Source organism: Clinocottus analis, unplaced genomic scaffold, assembly GCF_023055335.1.
Source record: "Clinocottus analis isolate CAN_PGR_092001 unplaced genomic scaffold, fCliAna1.0.p SCAF_5, whole genome shotgun sequence".
NCBI lineage: Eukaryota > Metazoa > Chordata > Actinopteri > Perciformes > Cottidae > Clinocottus > Clinocottus analis.
In genome coordinates, this window is record NW_027176207.1 from 9,271,116 (window position 1) to 9,291,226 (window position 20,111).

Below are 20,111 nucleotides of genomic sequence, written 5' to 3' on the forward strand. Positions count from 1 at the left end.
TAATACACCCATGTTTGTATTTTACCTCGTCTCCTGCTATAATTCCTGGCTGCATGTGGAATAAGGACAAATCAAAGAAGAGGGTGATTATAAAAGATGCATAATACACTGTACCAATGAAAGTGCCAGCTGCTTCATGACAACAAAAGGATGTTTCATTGTCTGTCTGCCCGCTTGGCCTCAGCTGTGAATGATAATCAGCCTGTGCAACCGTCACCACAGGACGACCAAGTTAAAGTACAAGTCTACACTTTGAAGACCTGAGAGAAGGAAGGTACTGACTTGTAGCTTGATCATGTCAACACAATAATGTCATTACAGTGTATGTTGACAAAGAATGGACATGTTTGGCATTGGACATGTGGCTATCTTTTTATACAGTACTATAAAAAGTTTCCTCATTATCAAGGAAATAAAAAAATACAATCTTAAGAAGACAGAGGAATGATCAATACATTAGTAACAAAGATTATATAAGTCCTTAAGTTAAATACATTTATATAAAAGAGGTGCCACATCAGGACTATCTAACTTTCATACACCGTAGTCATAACTACGGGAGCAATTTAGGGTTATGTGTCTTGCTCGAGGACACATTGACGCGGGCTGGCGGGGCTCGTACCGCCGATCCTCTGATTGAAGGACGACCCCTGCTCACCACTGCGCCACGATTACCCAAGAAGAGGTGCCAGGAATAAAACATCAGACATTAGAACAAAAGGCTACACTGTTGTGCAACTGTGTATTATCATGCTTAACAGTGGAGGGCGGTTTCCTGCCATCTAATTAAGGATAATTTAAGGGAAAGACCTTGAGGCACACCATAGGTAATTAGGGGCAGTGATAAGAACATGAGATATAGTATATAGATATACAGAGACATAGATTATCAACTTCATATCAGGGAGCATATTCACAACCACGTGGATCTTAAAAAAGAGAAAGATATATGCTCTGTAGCAGATTCAGTTTATAGCTAATTCAATTTCCATCTGCAGTTTCTGGGCAGGTGAAAGTAAAACAATACAACGGAGGGCAACGCCCATTGTCTCCACGTCAAAAGGACCAAATACATGTGTTTTGTTAGAGTCTGTTGCTGATACAAGTGCAGAAGAAGCACTCGTGTAGCGAACTGTGAAGGGAGTAAAACTTTCTTCCAATATAAATTAAATGAAACTGCCAGAGTTAATGGCTGTTACCATCAAGTGTTCCTGGCCCTCTGCCCTCCCGCCGTCACGCTTCAAACTCTTAAGCAAAATGCATCGACTTCAACAAGCGATTACCGTTGAAACCTATATTGTTTCCACCTTAAACACAATAGCAGCCCAGCGGAGGCAATCGTGGCACCAAAGCATGGCTATCGGCCTCCGTCGCCACGAATGGTTAAACGTATGTGACCATGGCAACTGTAGTGGTCAGATTGAGGGACACAGCATTAAACCGGTCGCTCACGGTTTCTTCTAAAAAACCAGATAACGTTCAATCTGACAACACACAGAATCAACCTCCGGCTGTGATTACTGCTTAAAAAAATCATGTTTCACATTTTAAATAATTCTGTTGAAAAGATATAAATATAAAAAGGTCACATTGGCTTATTTTCTGGTTAAATTTATAGGTCCATCAAGCCCACAATGCAGTTCACTTTCATATGTCGTCAAGGCGATGCTCTTTTAACTCATTCGATTTAATACGCGCTCAGGGGACATAATGTTTCTTTGCAAAGAGCTGAAGCGAAACAAATAAAAATGTGCACACTGGAAAGATTGAAGCATCGACCGATCTAAAACTGTAAGGACACGAAGAGGATGAAGAAGTAGCCAGAACACACAAGCAATAATCCTTCAGTGGACTTTTCAACCCAGATGGACATTAACTCTGGGGGGGAGGTCAAAAAGAGCGAGAAAGAGAGAGGGCAGAGAGAAACAGGGAAGCAGATTGAGAGAAAGCAGAGTGTGCTATAAAAAGGTGTATGTGTGCATATTTGTGTGCGTGTGCACGTTTGTGTGCGAGTGAGAAAGAGAAATAGATTGGAAGAGATGGAGAAACGAGTTGATAATACACAGTGTGGGGGTGAGAGAAAATGAGAGTGCACGAGAGAGAATCAAGAGAATAAAGAATGCAATCTGTGGTCGCTTATGTCTCATCACACACACACACACACGCACACAGACACACAGAAAGAGAAAGCTGGTGTGCACCCTCTGAATCCTGCCTATCCGCTGGCACCATCTGTCTCAGGGCTTGATGACAGCTCTGACCATGTGATCTCACCATGTGACCCAGCAATCTTGTGAAGAAACTACTGGCCTCTCGTGTTTTACATCCTGGCCCAAGACCAGAAGGCAAAAGCTACAACAACACAATTACATAATGATGAAGGAAACAGGGGCAAAGGAGACGTATATGTATATTAAACTGTCGTTGTAGAAACTGTGGCATGTCAAAGGGATTTGCCAGTTTTACTCAACAATTCGAGAGAGGTAAAGTTAGTTATATACGGTATGAAAGGCATTATTTACTTCTGTACGACAGGACCATATCTGGAAATAAAATTAACTTTACAGTATGTCTTCATTGCATGCTTCAGAAAGACAAGACAGCTTCCTATTTTGCATCAAAGGCCTAAAATCAGGGGCGTCGCCCCCATTTTTATAAAGTGGAACATAAAAACAAATGACAGTGCTGATCAAATATGAATCTAGATGATGTTCCTGCATTGCCTATTTATCACCTTAAATGTTTTCTGAATCACATTTTTGGTGTATCATTTAGCTTCAGAATGTGAAATATTGTGACTCGGCATCCATGTTGGAAACAGTAGAGCCAAAACCAAACAACGTCTAATAGGAAATCATTATGGAACGGGCTGCAGTGGAACATTAATCCGAACGGAAACCCTGTCACGGGTTCTGCACACACGTGAACCGCATATTTATTACACAGTTTAGTCATCACAGTGTGAAATAAAGTTTTACTGCAGATCGTTTTGGCTGATACTGAGTAAAAAATGCGATCAGGAGGTCAGCATTGATGCCTTCTAGTCCCGATCTCTGATAATGCTCCATTGTGAACAACAAATACGCGTTGAAAACAGCAGTAGGAGAGCGAATAACGTTGACTGTTACGGTGCTAACTGCCAGCATATACGTTGCGTCCAGGCTTTGTTCAGAAGAAATTAGTATTGGGCTCAGTTCAATTATAACATTTTTACAATTTGTTTAAATGTAGCAGGACTTGACAGCAATATAACATATATATTAGTATCTGAAGGACCAAGCAGCATCATAAGTCAAAGGAAAGAAACCGACAGAAGTTTATAAGTAGGTAAAAGGTCGTCAATAGAGCTGCTTTACTTTTTATTTAACCTGCTGGGTTGGTACATATTTTCAGATTAATGACCAAGAGCTGGATTCAAACACTACATCTTGTTAAACGAATGACAGTTTAACATTTCATCAAATGTGTTTTAAAAGATCCAACAATTTTTTTATGTAACCTGTCCAAATATTTATGCATCACATTTATCAAACAAAATCCTTGTGATTTCTATGTGGGCCCATACATACCATTGAGGGGTAACGGGTTGTCTCCTCCTGGATGAGGGAAGCCCAGACGACCTGCACAAGGAGACACAGAACAGAAATAGTCAACCTCCAAACAGGATGGGGCTCACGCCTGAATACATCATGCAGATATTTGATGCTATTATTCAGTATTCAAAACAACCACCTATGCTTCAGTATAACGTACAGAAAGTTCTATTTTGGTGGATGTATAGTATCCAAATAATATCCCATTATAGGCAATTGAAATTTAAGATACGCACTTCTATGATAAAAATATAGACACACAATCTCAGGAAAAATAACACCACCATTAGCTAAGTAGTTTGAAATTTAGCAAAAGGCAGTGACCATGATAATGTTTTAGATTATTGCTGCATGTGTAGGACATTTTCCTGGGTGTCACATGTGTGACACCACCCAATTCTCCTCTTCTGATCGACCTCCATTTCCTTATTTGCGCCTCACTCTCACTTTCTCTGAGCTGCATATCATACATTTCACATCGAGCCGTTTGCCAGGCCTGTCTCGCACACACACACACACACACACACACACACACACACACACACACACACACACACACACACACACACACACACACACACACACACACACACACACACAAATACATGTTATGATGCCAAACGTTCCAAAGTTATGCAAGGCCCGCTTGCTGCAGAAGGATAATAAGATGAAAGAGCTGAAATAGTACAACCATTGTTGTATGGGTACGAACCGCCCTGTGATTGGTGCATTCCGATGCTACATGGAAATCTGATGGCCCCTCCCCCACACCCCACTTATTGAGTCCCACAGCCCTCAGTAGATGTGGTGCATGCAACTAGAACGAGACCTCAGAAACCAGGACGGACCACCGCAGACTTTGGAGGCTAAATGACTACAATACAGCTTTCCATACATTCAAACACGTTCATCATAGTCATGAAATTATGAGCATCAAATTCACTTTTTCTCCAAAACACTCAGTTTAATCAAACTAAAATTAGAAGTGCCAACCAAAACCAGATTACGCAGACAAGCTCAATTCCTCTAGACTGCAGTTTATCCCTCTCTGTAATTTAGCTGAGTAATATATGTGCTGATAGGTGCACCACCCAAAGTCCATCGGAGCACAACCCGTCATATTGGGAGTTTAAGAGCCTTTAATAGCCCCAGAGGAGCACGTCAGCACACCACATCCCAGTGTCTGCAGGCTTCTCTGTGCCCGCTCTGTGAACCTTATTTGCAAGTGGCTGGCTGCGGACATGTACAGTGCAGTGACAGTTTAAACACATGCATGCAAGTACACACAACACGGTGGTGGTGTGTGCGTGTGTTGTGTGTGTTGGCTGAACAGAGGGATCCTTTCTGTCAGTCAGGACAATGCTGGAAACGATTCAAAGCCACTTCGACTGTAGACATTTTGTCTCGTCGGTTCCCTTTGCTTCATCGCGTTTACTTTGTTTAATATGTTCTGTTGGAACGATAGATTGGCGCTCCGGTTATGTGTGTCTAAACGCGCTTGTGTATGCACGCTCTCAGTGATTATTATACTTGAGTGTGTGCATGTGAAAAGAGAGCAGGAGGAAGCAAGAGGCATCTGGTCGGGAGAAGAGTCAATGCTTAAGAAAAAATGCTCTAATTATGTTTCTCTTTTTACTTTGCTGCAAGGAAAAGGGAAAGGACTCACTTAAGTCACTGCTACACTTGGCATAGCAATACACAAGCTTATACTATAATTATGGAAAAGAAGGAATAAACAGATAACATTTTGTAGCAGGCCGAGGGCTACAACACAAAAAAGAAATGGGTATGGGTTGAGATATTCTGTGTTTCATCATGTGAAAGCAGTAAAGAATGAGGCACTGAATACCAACTGTAGAAAGCCAAGGTTGAATAAGAGGGAAGAGAAGAAAAACATGTGATACAATATATTGGACACAGTATAACATGAATTGTAATGATGGAGGATTCATTTCCAAACAAATGGACAAAGCAATCAACTATTATAGGAAGTTAGGTCAATAATACTTCATAATAAAACATTAAAAAACACCTTCATGGTTCCATTCCTAATGAAGTAGAAGCTTGTGGGTTTTCAATTTAGAAGAAAACTTGTAGTTGCCAAGCTCTCGGATCTAATCTAGTCACAGGAATCTGTGCCAGCATGGCTGGAGCTAAGACACCAGCACATGGCTAATGAGGTAACCTTCCAGTCTTCCACCATTAATATTCAGAGAAGATTTACTAAGGTTTGACAGCGGAACATTAGATCACAGCTGGATGTGGCTGAGCCCAGTGGGTGAGAGGCTGAAATAAATACAAGGTGATAGTGAAGTGTCTGAAGCGCAGAGTTTTCACTCATCTTGTTATTCTGGTAGTAAAACTGTTATGTATGTGTGTTTTACTGGGCTACTTCTTCCTTTTAAGAACATATACAGTTACATACATTCAATATACTTGGGTACAAGGAGCAATGCACTTTTTTCAAAATGTTCTGCGTAATAACATGAAAAATGTTCAACAAAAGAAAGAAAATATAATCTTGTGAATGGATTTCTGAAATATTTTGAACTGAAGTTTATGCTCAAGCAGAACAAAACAGTACAAACCATTTCTGTTACTCAGACCATAAGACTTCAACGACACAAGAAGAAATGTAGCAAATTAAAAAAGATGGTTGTACAGAACTCGTTGTCCAGGGTGAGGCCTGGCTAACAACTTAAACTCTGCACCTAAATCCTTTAAATTCCACTAAAGCCTTGAAAAAAAAGGTGTTTCCCTTCAATCATTCATTGCCAGAACTAGTCCTACAAGCTACTCCCTCTCGGCAAAGTGAACAGCCTATCTCATTCTTTTCTTTTCCTTTCATTTGTTTAACAAACACAATGAGCACTAGCCCTCCATTTTAGCTTCAATGTTACAAGTAGGCTAAAACACAAACCTGCGGGTCCCTCAGGTGGCAACTTATACTGCAGAAATGAATGCTAAATAGCAAAATAAAAAAAAGATTATGGAAGAAAGCCTGCAAGTCTATTTGGCAACCTCACCGTGGGGCCCGACCAAGTTTCTGGGAAGGACTGCTCAAAAACCATAAACAACACTGGCCAGCTGCCATATTCAATCACACATTTCTGGGTTTCCGTTTGCCAATGTTGCCCAACACATTCAGCCAATAACAGATATTCCCTTGTCTCTATTAATCAATAACCCAAAAATAGAGTGCAACTTCTAAAGGATGATTCTCTTTTTCAGCCAATTAAAAGAGCACATACTGTAAATTCACTTGCTAATTCATTAACCTACTAGCTCATGAGGTGTAGCTGTTTTTTTTAAATTTTCTCAACCCAGTTTATATAAATAAGGACAGGCTACTGTAAATAACTAACACATCTCGGTATAAGGTAATACAGTTTAACAGCAAAACAAACTACAGCCTCCCATGCGATCACAAAGTTTAACCACCAACTCTCTAAAGCAGACCAAAACTGAATATTATAACCTTTGGTAGGGTTGGACTGAGTTAGTAATCAAAGGATTTAAAACAGACCCAGTAATTAAACAGACTAACACCTCTTTAAAAAAGGTTCAGTTGTACACATATTGCCTACCTGGGTTTATACGCCCCATTTAAATGCATTGTTTATATATGCACTATTTATATGCACGTTTGCCGAAAAGCAAACAAATGTTTCCCTTTCACAGTTGTGGAAAATATGTTAATTTTGTTAATAGATAAAACCACCACCAAACTTCACACTACAGGTAACAGCAACATGGATTTGTATCCATTACAAATGTGCCGGACCTTTTGGATGGAAACTACTGTGCGTCATTGTGTCATGAATTATTTTATTTCTTTATCATCCTTCAAAATGGGAGGCCTTGCAACTCTGATTATTAGAAACTAATGATAGCCAACAACTTCAGTTTAGATCAGTGGGAGTCCTTCCATCTCTCGCACAAATCCCCTCTTAAATACAAAGCCTAAGCTTCCATCAGCCCTGTATTCTCTCCGCATCTCCTTCTCAAAATGCATGAGAAAAAGAGGTCAGACTCATTGCATTGAAATTTAAGAATTTTACATTTATTCCGTGTGGGATTCGGAGAAAAAGAAGACAGGGGTGTGAGATGACCTCTGTTTTATTCTTAATCACAACACTAAAAGACAAACAAACGTCTAGACATCTGGTCTGTGGAGGAAGTGAAACCGTTCTACCACGAGTTTTTTTTCTTCATCCCATATGGTTGACGTTCATTTAATGAAAGAGTCGGATACATTAACAGTGGATTTTATGCGGATATATTTACCATAACACTCTGCTATGGGGTCAAAGGGCACACAGAAGGATTCACAAATGTATTTTGTGATTTATATAAATGACTTTGAGAAAAAATATTTATTAAATGCTCACAAAAAATATTATCAGTATATATAAATGTGAACAAAATTTGAAAAAAGAAAAAAAAAAAATCACAAATATATTTCTGATGCAGAGACACATATGTCTTGCTTCAAATTAATGTAATAAAAATCCACAAAACAAAGAATGCATTTAAAATTATTTTAAATTGTCAACAAAAACATATTCGGAAGTTGTTACATTTTTATAAAAGCTGTTGAACCTGCATTCACAAACTGTGTGTCATGTGTGCATTTAACAGCATTTGTGTAGGGAGTCTTGAGACCGCCCTGACGTCGCTAGTGACAGTTAACACACTTCACTGAGCTTGCTTTTTATCAAAGGATAAATTATTTGCCTTTATTAGTTTGGTATATTAGGAATATGACACTTGAGCGAAGTGTGTTCACCCTTTCCCAGGCTTACCACCGCTGTGCCACTCGCCTGCTACTGTCAGTAATTGTTAATGTAGATTTATTCATTTTGAGAGTGATTTGACCCCATATACTGCAATCTTTTGATAACCATTTTGGAAGCTTAATCATTATTTTGGAGCTTTCAATTTATATTTTTTAACTCATGAAACTAATTCTAAATGAGTTGACACAAGCCATGGCAAAAATATTGTGCACTGACCTTGTACAAAATGATGTCATACGGGCATCACACGTTGCTAAAAATACATCTTCAGTAGAGAAGCACAGCTAAAGTGGGAACATGCACTAATATGCCATTAGACAAATGACATATTACACATGGATCATCAGTAAATTAAATTGCTTGGTCCACGACATATGTTGGTTTTCATGCACTACGTCTCTGCTGTTAACTGAGTGTACAATGGAAAGTGTAGTATTGCTGGTTGTAGTCTGCCTAGTGTTTGATGTTCTTGATTGACATCTTTACCTTTCAGAGTGTCCTGCTCCGCCCTCATGATGTCGATCAGGGAGCTTTCCAGCGTGTTCATGTTGAAGCTGTCGAATGACCTGGTGCGTTCCTAAAGAGAGGAGAGAAAGAGAAGAAACACCATTTACTTCTCTGTGCGTGCTACAAAGATGAGCAGTTTTAAAAAGCCAACAGTCTTTATATTGATAATGGAGCAGGTCCATAGGAGCAACTCAGACATTTATATATAATTACATCGTTTAATGTAACACTGCCATAATTGACCAAGGAGCAGACTAGCATGCTGACAGCTTCACACTCTAAACCCAGCCTAAACATTCGGTACACTATGAATTACAACAACAACAACAAAAAATAATGGGGAGCGGCCATACACTTTACCAGTTATCTTTATTGGTGTTTCACTTCATTCTTGCTTTAGCTTATTTTAAAGAAAAATACAAAAGACATAAACCCTCGCTTCATTTGTCTAAACTCATGTCACCTTGCTTTGAATACATGCAATATCAAGATATAGTGTTTACTTCAGATATGAATTTAAGATTCTGGTACATTTGGCATAAATAGCGGGAGTGACAAACATTCGCATTAGGAGTCAGCCCTAGTTTCACATTAGGAGACACTCCTTTGTTAATAAAAGTGTATTCACGGTGTCAGCATTCACTTTTTCTTTGGGTTAAGAAAAATACAATATAAACTCACTTAACAACAAGACAAACAATTCCCCTTTACATAGTTATTGTGCGTTTAACTGCAGTTACTGTAAAACTTAAGTAACTGAGATATAAATGTTCTCCTTCACGTCGGCAGCAGAATGGAAGTCAACAGTAAAAAAAAGAACAAAGTCGGAGCCGAGGCAATCCTTGAGCGACGGCTTGTCACCTGTAAACAAGGGCATCTGGCATACCAACCATGCTGGAAATGTTTGTATGTACACAGAAATGTGCACACACACACGCACACACACACACACACACACACACACACACACACACACACACACACACACACACACACACACACACACACACACACGCACACACGCACACACACACACACACGCGCACACGCGCACACACGCCCATGCTGATAAGACTTCTGTTTTGACTCCACCTCAGACAAAAAAAAATATGCAGCCTCTGACAACAACTTGTGAACAAATTCTGATAAACTATTTTGGCAGACACACAGTATGAAATGCATATCCTCCTGGTTTACATTTATAGTGCCAAATATTCCCATGACATCGTGTGATTGTCTGTCTCATTTCTTCCTCAGTGTCTTCCCCTTTGGAATCATTCTTAATGCTACCTTAAAAGCAGAAATACTTATAAAAATGTATTTCTATTCCTCATTTATGAGTCAGAGCTTTCGCACTGCACAGAATCAACAACTCTTCTGGCTACAAGTTGTTGTTCAATAAGCTGCACATCGTGACTAAATTGTTTAGTCATGATTAGGTTTTACTTTACTGTCTGGTCACGACACAAATATACTTTTTTCCTTTCTGCATCATATCCATTGTATCATCGACTTGGTTATTTTAAAGTACAGCTGTGGGGAAAAAAAACATAATTAAATGAAATAAATTGTAGAAACCAGTATGTAAACATTTGCAGAGATATTGTCAAAACAATACTCTAAGCCAGGCAGTGGTTATGAAAACACAGTAATGTATGCTTGCAAAATACATCTTTTGAATTCAGATGTGATGCCGACAAGACGCATCACGGAACTGTGAGTATTTAGAAGATCACAGTCTCTTGAAACTTCCAAACATGTTAACACTAAGGCGCTATTGATAAGGGTGCAATCTGTAAAAGCATAGCAATTTTTTCTCTTCCCTTCTTAAAAATAAAATAAATATTATACTAAAGAATATCTACAATAATCTGTCCTCATCACTGTTTAAGATACTCTGCTATCAACCTGATTTATAATGGACGAGCCTTATATCAATTAACCAACCTTTCTGTCAACCTGCAAGTAAACCATCTCTATATTCAATCACTCTTTTTATTCACAACTTTGTCTTTCAAACAAACAATTGCATGTTAGCTTATCCTCTCTATTATGTATATAGATAGTTGCTATTTATTCAGCAACCAGGTCACACCCTTGCTAAAAACATAAGACCAATGTCCACGAAGAACTATCTGAAAGCAAAACCACCTTGAGAAGAAAGCCTCATAGCATACTTTGTTACACCACAAACTCCACAGGGGTCAAATGCTAAAGGGTTCAGAAAAACAGACTTGCGTCAGTGAACCACATGACCAACGGCTGGGGCAGGCAGCTCATTTTTATTTATTTTGTTATCTACTAGCTGGTGTCTGCAGTGGTTCCCAAAATCTAATAGCTACTTTTACCATCTGATCTGCCATAAACTGCGGTTGGATGCCTGGCACACACTGGCTGATGAAAGCGCCAAAACTCCTCAGCTGTAGCCAAAATCTCACCAGCATTTTGGCTGGTGCAGATTTTCCTCAATGACTGGGGAAACATACGAACAGAGATGACATGATAGAAGAATACACCCAGTGCACACTCTCTCCCTCAAAACAAACATCAACACAGGGATATAGGCCAGACTAGGTCTACTATTTTCTCATATCCGCCTCAGTATCTTATGTGGACTTAGGGTATTGCTTTAGGTCAAACAAACCAAACACTCAAAGACAAAGGAAACAGAAACAAGTGAAGAACTGGTTACTGTGGGAAGTATAAACCACTCGTGAGTATATCTGAGGCAAGCACGAAAACGCATTAATCAACACAGTTATAGCAGCAAAGTAACATATTTCTGGGATCTTTTCGAGAGATTATGTATTTCTGTGATGCACTATTAAACTGAGCAGATGCAGTAAGCAGAAGCTCTTCCTGCTTTTGTGTTTCAACAGCTTCAAAACATTTGAATGCTTTAATTGGGTGTCATTATTCTTTACAGTGCCAGCTCACTAATGTACTAGTACTGCAAGGTAATCCTATTATATTGTTTCAGGGCAATGGGAATTAATTTTGTGGCTGAGATGCACACAGTAAGCGGACATGAGGCCTGGCTGCTGCCTTGCAGTTGCTAAGCATTAGCCTGGATAGGTGCAGAGGGTGATTAATCATCAGATTCGTGCATTCGTTTCTCTCAACAACTGTCCAGCTGACCAGCAAAGTACTTATCCCAGACAGATTGCAGGGCAAGCACAAATAGACACACCTCTTATCTAGAGACAGAGACACACACATAATTTAAAGTGCAAATCACATTGTATGCATCTATGAAAGCTTATCCATGCTAACACCAAGGGCGTAGATGTATGCTAAATATAGAGGATATGGCAGTACATACTTTGGTATCTGCAAAGAAGAGTAAAATGTAGACTAGTATAGGTGGGTAAGCAGAGAAAAATATAATAACCATGACCCAATCTTGTAAAAGCTAAATGGATCAATATGAGGAGATGTGCCCCTTTTTACAGTGACTGTCAATAAAAACCTGTATGATGGATCGATTTACATTATACAGTATAGCTAAGTGCATCTACCAAACCCCCTCGCTAAATCTGGTATAACAAACCATGTGAATATCTGTTCTCACATACAGTAAACAGAGCTCATCTGAAACTGACAAAATAGTACTGTGGTCATTTGGGAAAATGCAACTCGGCCAATGCTTCTTGAATTCAGAAGAATGCTGGAGCTGCAGCGGTTGGTCGATTAATCAGTTAGTTAATAATTAGAAAATGTATCTGCAATTGTTTTGATGAATCAATTCATAATTGGAGGCTTTTTCTAAGCCAAAATGTGATTCCCAGCGTGATTTGCCAAAGTTCTTTGTTCTCATATTTCAAATTGAATGTCCTTGGGTTTCCAACTACTGATCCGATAAAACAAGACAATCTGATGACACAAACATGGGCTCTCGGAGATTGTGGTGACCATTTCTCCTTTCTTTGGAACGATTCACCGATCAATCAAGGACATCATTTTGTCAGATTAGCGAAGCAATTTACCATTTGTACCCAGACCGAGGCACAACTGGGCTCCATCTTGTTGCTTGCATCACATTGCCATGTCATATCCAACAGCTGTCACACACATTAACAATAGCAGACAGTACTGGGCATTTGCACGTACCCCAAGCGAAAACATTTTAAAGCTGAATTTTTAACTATAAAGTGAAAAAAAAAGTTAAAATAATCAAATGAATCAGATAGCTCCCAAAGTGACGCATCCTGCCAGTCAACTCTGGTTGTTTTATTCTTAACCACCACAAAACACAGAGGACAACCTCCAACTGATTTTGATGACATATAGGGAAGTTAAAAATGATTGAATACAGCAAGCTGTGGGTGATTAACTCCAACATTAATCTTCCATGTCGCCTGCCTGTTAATGAAAAATGGAAGTTGAGGGAGGTTGGAAGAGTGGAAAAAGTAATAAGGTAAAGCACAGACGAATATATAGGTGCATTAGGATTGAGGTTTTCGGAGGCCAAAGATGTTCCACATTAATTTATGGGAAGGCTGATGTTTGTCCCCTTATTTCCTTTAATCTAATCACATCCCCCGAGCCGACAGGGAGTGGGGAAGAGAGAGAAAGAGAGAGAGAGAGAGAGAGAGAGAGAGAGAGAGAGAGAGAGAGAGAGAGAGAGAGAGAGAGAGAGAGAGGGGCAAAGAAGGGAAAGAGTAAAATGGCAGATGAAAGAAAGGGGATGATGGAGAGAAGGAAAGTGAGTAGTGAGGTAAGGCAAAGTCGAAAGAAGAAAGGAGGGCAGGAAAGGGAAGCAGGTTGTGCTTTCGGTCCTTGCGATTATGTTTCTTCCTGGACAAGTATTTCAAAGGCCTGCTATGACATTAAATACCCCGGACTGTCAAAAACAAACTATTACCCGGTGTTGGCTGAATGACGTGTGAGTATTTGGGTTCAGCAGGGTGACAGAGGTAAGGGTCTGTTTGGGGATTAGACTGAACGGCTCCTTTACTGAATGCTATAAGCTAGGGCTACAATATGACACTATTGCATAGACTCTGCTTTGTCGTCTTCCTTTGTTAAGACACATGTGTAGAAGACACAGGCCAGGGACTAATTAGGGCTTGTGCACTCAAGGGCATGTGCGTGCACACACACAATCACACAAGCTTTCTTCTTGTTTCAGAGCGTCTGTCAAGGGTGTGAGAAGGGCACAATGAGGCTGTATGAGCAGCAGAGTTAGGTGCTTGCCAGCACAGCTCAGGCCGCTCATTAGTTTAAAAAAACATTTTTTCTCATTTAACACCAATGTCATAAAGACCAGAGGTAATAGCCGAAACCGCTACCGCTTTATGGCCCAGAGAATGTATTTGTAGACATGCATGCAAGAGAATTTGCATTTGCATACAGGGAAGGACGGCTACCCGAAAAGAATGACGGCTCGTCCTCTTCATGGAAGTCTCACGCTGAACACAATGCACCGACAAACACTGCAAAGTCTCTGATACTTGCCTAAAGACCTGTCATATTGATTAGGTTGCTGTTCAAACTGTCGGCGATTAAAAGGAGGCATATTTTTCAAGTCAGACAACAGGTGTGCAACATTTGTTTCCACTGCAGGCCCGAAGAGGTAGTTTAATAATGAACCTCCATATAACAGCCGGTATACGGCTGCAGTATATCTAAGCTGCACAAACAGTGAGGAGGGAACTGTAACCAGCAGTTACCCTGGTAGCTTACTGAGACAATATCCTGTCTTGGCTTTGTCGCCTTCAGGCACTGCAGGTCTTGATCTGGTCCCAGGCCAAACGTACCAGTGTAAATAAGCCCAGTACACCTGACACAGCAGAAGGCCTCTGGACTTGAATTTCACAGGTGAGGAATTAGGGAACAAGGAAAGAAGAAACATTGACATGGATTTTCTCCACGTGCTTTGATTTCCTCCAGCAAACCAAAGAGTTGAGGTTTATTTGTAACTCTAAAATTGTCGTTGTGACTATGAGCATATCTCTTTGATGGACAGGCAACCTGTCGGTGACGTACCCCGCCTCTTCACCAATGTCAGCTTGGATTGGCTTCAGTCTCTCCTGCAGGACAAGCAGGAATAGTGGATGGATTGACGGATAGATGGATTGAAAAGCAAGAGAGAATAAAAAAGAAAAACAAGGATGGCTTGCCTAGCATTTAAAACACACCCATTTCTTGCCTGAGGCTAGTTACTAGCTGACTAGTGTATTAGCAGTGAGCAGCAGTGTGCCTGGTCTGGAGCTCATCCCAAATACTAAAGCTGCTACAGCAGTGGCTCTGCCCGCTGCTGTAGGCACAGTACTGGAAATCTTTTCTCTCTGTGTGCCATGGCACTGGACAACACTTTGGATGAAATATAGAATAGGGTCTTGCTCTCAAACTGCATCTACACATTAATTCATACAGACACGCATTAATGTCAAGACCTAAGGCAATTACAAGAAAATGCCACTCTGTAAAAGTGCACAGAGGAATTTCTGCTTCCGCACATAGCTGTTGTAATATACCTTAGTCGCCCCAAATTGCTGTTTGAATGTGTGATTCAATCTACTGAATAGCATCTAACTGCAAATATTACAGAAGAACTACTTCATGGAATCCAATTATCTGCTTGGTCTCTGAAGAGCAAGGTAGTCGCAATAACATCTGACCCAAAAGTGTACAAAGATTACTTTGTACACACACCAGGTTGAAAAACAATGTGACTTCTAAAGTAAAAGCAAGTCATCCTTCATTCTGTTGGGTCAGCGCTAAAATAGAGACAGTTAGAGAGAACTTACAGTGAAACTGTGTGACAACAGTTCCTCATGATGTCTGTTTAGTGGTACAGGAGCCACACTATTTCATTACCAAACCCGGGGATGCCTTGTGTAAGGGCAAGATGTGTCATCAGTCCTCCAACAGTTCATGATCTTGATAAGCTGACAAGAAACTTTTTTTTTTAAGAAACAACAGTTTGGGCTATTCAAAATTAGCAAAAGCAATACAATGGAAGTGAATTGGAATAAAGTGGCTTTGTTGTTTTATAAAAAACATTCAATATGGGCCCAAAATTAAATGCATAACATATCCTTTTACAAACACGTATCAGCAGCTAAAGTAATGCAAGCTTTAGCTTACCTCTGGCATGCGGACCAACAGGAGGAACTTTTCTAATTGAACAGCCTTTTTATGTACATGCCCCATTTTCTGTTCCGATGACGAACATTGTAAATTTGCATTAACATATGCTGCTCATAAGAGTAAATTTGACCACGCCATGACTCCATGGTGTTAATGTTCGGCACTAATGTTATTGAACAGGCCAGATATGAACCTGACCCCATTGCAGCTAAGAAATCTTCAGCAAAAATACATGTCAAGACATGTCAGCACAACATCCTTACCGTTTGACCTGTGGTGCACTGAGTCATTCATTGCATTCAAGTAGAGATAAGGAAGCACATGGAAAGGTCACAGCACGTGTTAATGACGTAGACTTGATGGCAAAGCATACGTAAAGCGCTTAAAGAAGCCTTTCATCGGGTCACTTGGCCTAGCTGCCGCTGTTGCAACCTTCCTCTCTTCACCCTTTCCTCCTCAATCAATCATGAGCTAGATCAATACAACTAATTTACCTCCATACTCCCATTACCTGTTTCCATCAATCCTACCGTCTGTTTTCTCCATGCGATTATAGAATTATTCAAGCCATCTTCATTGTGAGTGGACTCGGGTATCCGAATTACACTATGAATAGGCTGGCATTTTGAAAACCGGTTGCTAAGCTATGGCAGCCACGATCTGGCTGATTAATATTAATAATTAGTAATCCTGAAAAAATCATTGGTCATTATGCCTAGGCATGGATCCAAAGTATTGTGGAGCCTTTTTTTGTGCTTTTTGATAGAAAAAAAAGAAATCCCATGATGACGTCTTCTTGTTCACTGGTGTATCTAGATTGTTCTTTACATCTCAGTCACTCTTGGTCATCCGTTGCTGCGTTTGTTCTCTTTGCAACTGGCTTGTTTTCCACATTTTTACCTCCTTCTCCCATCCTTTTCTCTACATCCAGGAGGCCTCCCCCACTCCTCACTCTAACCCCCCCAGCTTGTATTACGTGGCACACACCACTGCAGTGACAGAGCCACATTAGTCATCATCAGAGACATACAGCTGTGGAAGTGCACAGCAGCAACTAAGCTAACACGGTAACAAATGCATCACGTAAATTCATACCCACCCCCCCATGTCTAAATATAGAAACTATAAACATACTGTATCAACAGATAACATAAATTACACACTGATGTTTTATCATTCAGGTAGCACACACTCAAAAGCATGAACACACTAAGTGCACACACATGCTTCGGTACATAACGCAGAAAAAAATAAATAGTATGTCAGAATTATTGCAGACTCATACAATGAGACTATCGCAGCAAAACTGACCTGAAAGGGGAAGATGTTATCACTGCGGCCGACTCCATCATCCATCCAGGACTTGGGGTTGAAGCCTGCGGGACTGTTTCGAGGATACTTCTGGGATGCCACATGGTTGTTAGGAAAGGTCTTCTTCAAAGGAGAGATAGAGTTGATGGGGGTCATCCCGCCGTTCAGCCCTCTGCGATAATCTCTACCCTGAGACCCTCCCCAGCCGCCGCTACCACTACCATAGCCTCCTCCAGGACTCCAGGAGGTAGAGGAGCCGGGGGAAGGAGAGGGACTCTGGTAACTAGCTGGACCCCAAGGGGAGGGGGGCTTGTTCAGGCTGTTGGACAAATGCGGCAACTGACTGAAAGCCGGATTCCTGTGCGGAAAGGGCGGTGGAGGGTGTGGAGAGGCCGGGGAGCGCCGATGCTGCTGGTGTTGGTTGTGGGGGTGCTGGAAATGAGGGTGTGGTGGGGGAGCCGGATGGTGCTGGGACAAGGCCGCCGCTGGTCCGATCTGGGGAGAGAAGTTTCCACCAAACCCTGGGCTAACATGGTGTGAGAAGTTCTGGAACAGCAGGGGCCCGTTGTTGGCAGACGCCGGGTTGAAGAAGCTGACGTCCTCATTGATAATGGTTGATGGCGCTGGCGGGATAGCAGCTGACCAGTTGTTAAAGCCAGTAAGTGATGACGAGGTGGTACTGGACTGCACTGGGCCATTTCCCCCAAGACCAGATGTTTCCTGGTAATCAAAGCCCGTCAAGACAGGAGACTCAAGACGTAACTGCTTCTCCTTTCCGTTACTTCCCTCAGACGTGCCGTTGTCTGTCTTGCCTTCATCTGACCGGGCCTTTTCCAGTTCTGAAATGATCCCAACCCCACCCTCCTGGTGACTCCCAGGGGACAACTGCTGCTGCTGCTGCTGCTTTTCTTGCGTTTCTTGCATTTCCTGTTGCTGCTGTGCTTTGGGCTTCTCTGGGCCCCCCAGGATTTCGTCTTGCACGCTGTTGTGGGTGGCTGAGGCAGGAAAGAGCCAGGGAGAGCCTCCCGTGGTGCCATTCCCTGCGGCTGTGGTGCTGTTTATGAAAGCAGCAGGGCTCTGCGACACATTTTGGTGGTGGTGTGGGGGCTGCAGATGCGGGTGGATTCGAACTGGGAATGCAGACTTGTTGCCAGTGTTGTTTTGAACTAGAACTCCAAACCCGTAATCCCCCATTTGTTTTCTCCCCCACACACAAAAGCTATCCCGTGATCGTTTGTCCTATTGAGAGAAGAGCACACAGGATGGCATGCACTGAGTTAGCAGTCAGCTCCTCTCATTCCATTATACATATCAAGGGATTTAGAAAACAGCTAGGTGATGGCCACAGACAATGTATTGACACATAATGTCATATTGTAGTTATTTCTACTTTTAGTCCCTCCCGAGAATTTTTAGACATATGGTAATCACACACCACTGTCATGAATGAGCTGATTATGTGCTGGACAATGTGTTGCCCTTAGTATTACTCCGAACCGTTTGAAAAACAGCGAGCGGTTAACATTACATCTTTAGCTAATTATAACCCCGTGACGTTGCCAGTTTGTAAGTCTTCAGCTGAGCTGCTGGCAGCCACCAGCACCTAGCTGGAGCGCTGCTGTGTCGAGCCGACACGAATCTCCATTTGGAGACGTTTTCTCAGCACAAAACCAACTGACATATGATCACGTGCCAACGGCGACACCTTAGAGGCGCCCCCGCTGTGCGAAGTTAAACTGAACGTTGATCATATTCACAATAAACCGCCTTAAACCCACTCGACCTTGTTTGACAGCTGTCACCAGTCTGTGGAGTCGTATGTGGAAATGTGTCGGATAAAACTCACACAATGCACAATGTCACACGCCGTTGCTCATTATTACACTCGTACACGTCAAGTAACAGCCGTTTACAATAAACTAGACGTGTAAACTGGCTATTTTTCATCCGTTGCTAACGTTAGCTAGCTAGCAGGCTACCGGCCGCTAGCATAGACGCTAGCTAGCCGGACAGACTCGAATACGGGCGAATAAAATGTCGTTTCACCTTCTGATCACCACCTTCGACCTCGGCGACGTCTTTGTCGAGATCCTTTCCTCGGTTTGAAAGCAAGACGGTATCGTTGAAAAAAAAACGAGTGGGTCAGGCAAAAGCTTTTCAGAGGCGATTTGATAGCTGACTCGTAACAGTGCAGTCGGTCAGCTCTTTTTTTCTCGCTCTCTCTCTCTCTCTCTCTCGCTCTCTCTCTCTCGCTCTCTCTCTTCTCCTGACGTGTCCTGCCTGCTCAATGACACAGCTCTCTATCTACTGCCCCTGATCTGCGCTGGGTGATCAACGAGCTTTGTTAACGTGGCAATGACTGAAATATATCCGGCCGCGGTTCTCTCACAAGCCTTATTCGATCGGTGTCATTTTTTGGGGGGGTTGATTTTCAGAATATTCTCTCGATAACTGTCTTTCCTACAGAGCCGGCCGATTCCTGTGTGCGCTTCCTTGGACTGCCCCTCTCTCCTGAAACCGACCGTGGCCGAATGACAGCGACTGTCAGCGAGAAATCAGCCGAGACACACTTCCGCTTCTGGCGCCACCCTCTCCGCCGTGGCCACGCCCCCCGAGAACCACACCTCGGTATCCGATTGGTCGGTCGACCGGCAGCCTCGCCTGATTTCTACCACATTTAAAGGGCATACACCAATAATACACCCATGCCATCCATAAGTACTGCCCACTGAGGTCAGATATGACTTCTTTTTTTTTAAAGAGCGAGAGAAGAAAAAATCCTCGTGAGCACGGCCCTGTCTTTTCA

General features: G+C 41.8%; 1 protein-coding gene across 3 annotated transcripts in view; it reads right to left on the reverse strand.

The window, feature by feature from the left end:
- Positions 1-19,882, reverse strand: part of cpeb4b (cytoplasmic polyadenylation element binding protein 4b) — a 31,233-nt gene extending 11,351 nt beyond the window's left edge. For 2 of the 3 annotated variants that reach the window (XM_068599894.1, XM_068599893.1), the window contains exons 1-5: positions 19,352-19,882; positions 17,306-18,544; positions 8,879-8,969; positions 3,570-3,620; positions 26-49 (exon numbers count right to left, since the gene is read on the reverse strand). In XM_068599894.1, the coding sequence (XP_068455995.1) occupies positions 26-49; positions 3,570-3,620; positions 8,879-8,969; positions 17,306-18,499 (1,360 nt within the window). In that variant the 5' untranslated portion in view covers positions 18,500-18,544; positions 19,352-19,882. The remainder of the gene's footprint in view (positions 1-25; positions 50-3,569; positions 3,621-8,878; positions 8,970-17,305; positions 18,545-19,351) is intronic. The other variant, XM_068599895.1, reaches the window with a different exon arrangement.
- Between the last annotated feature and the right edge of the window lie 229 nt (positions 19,883-20,111).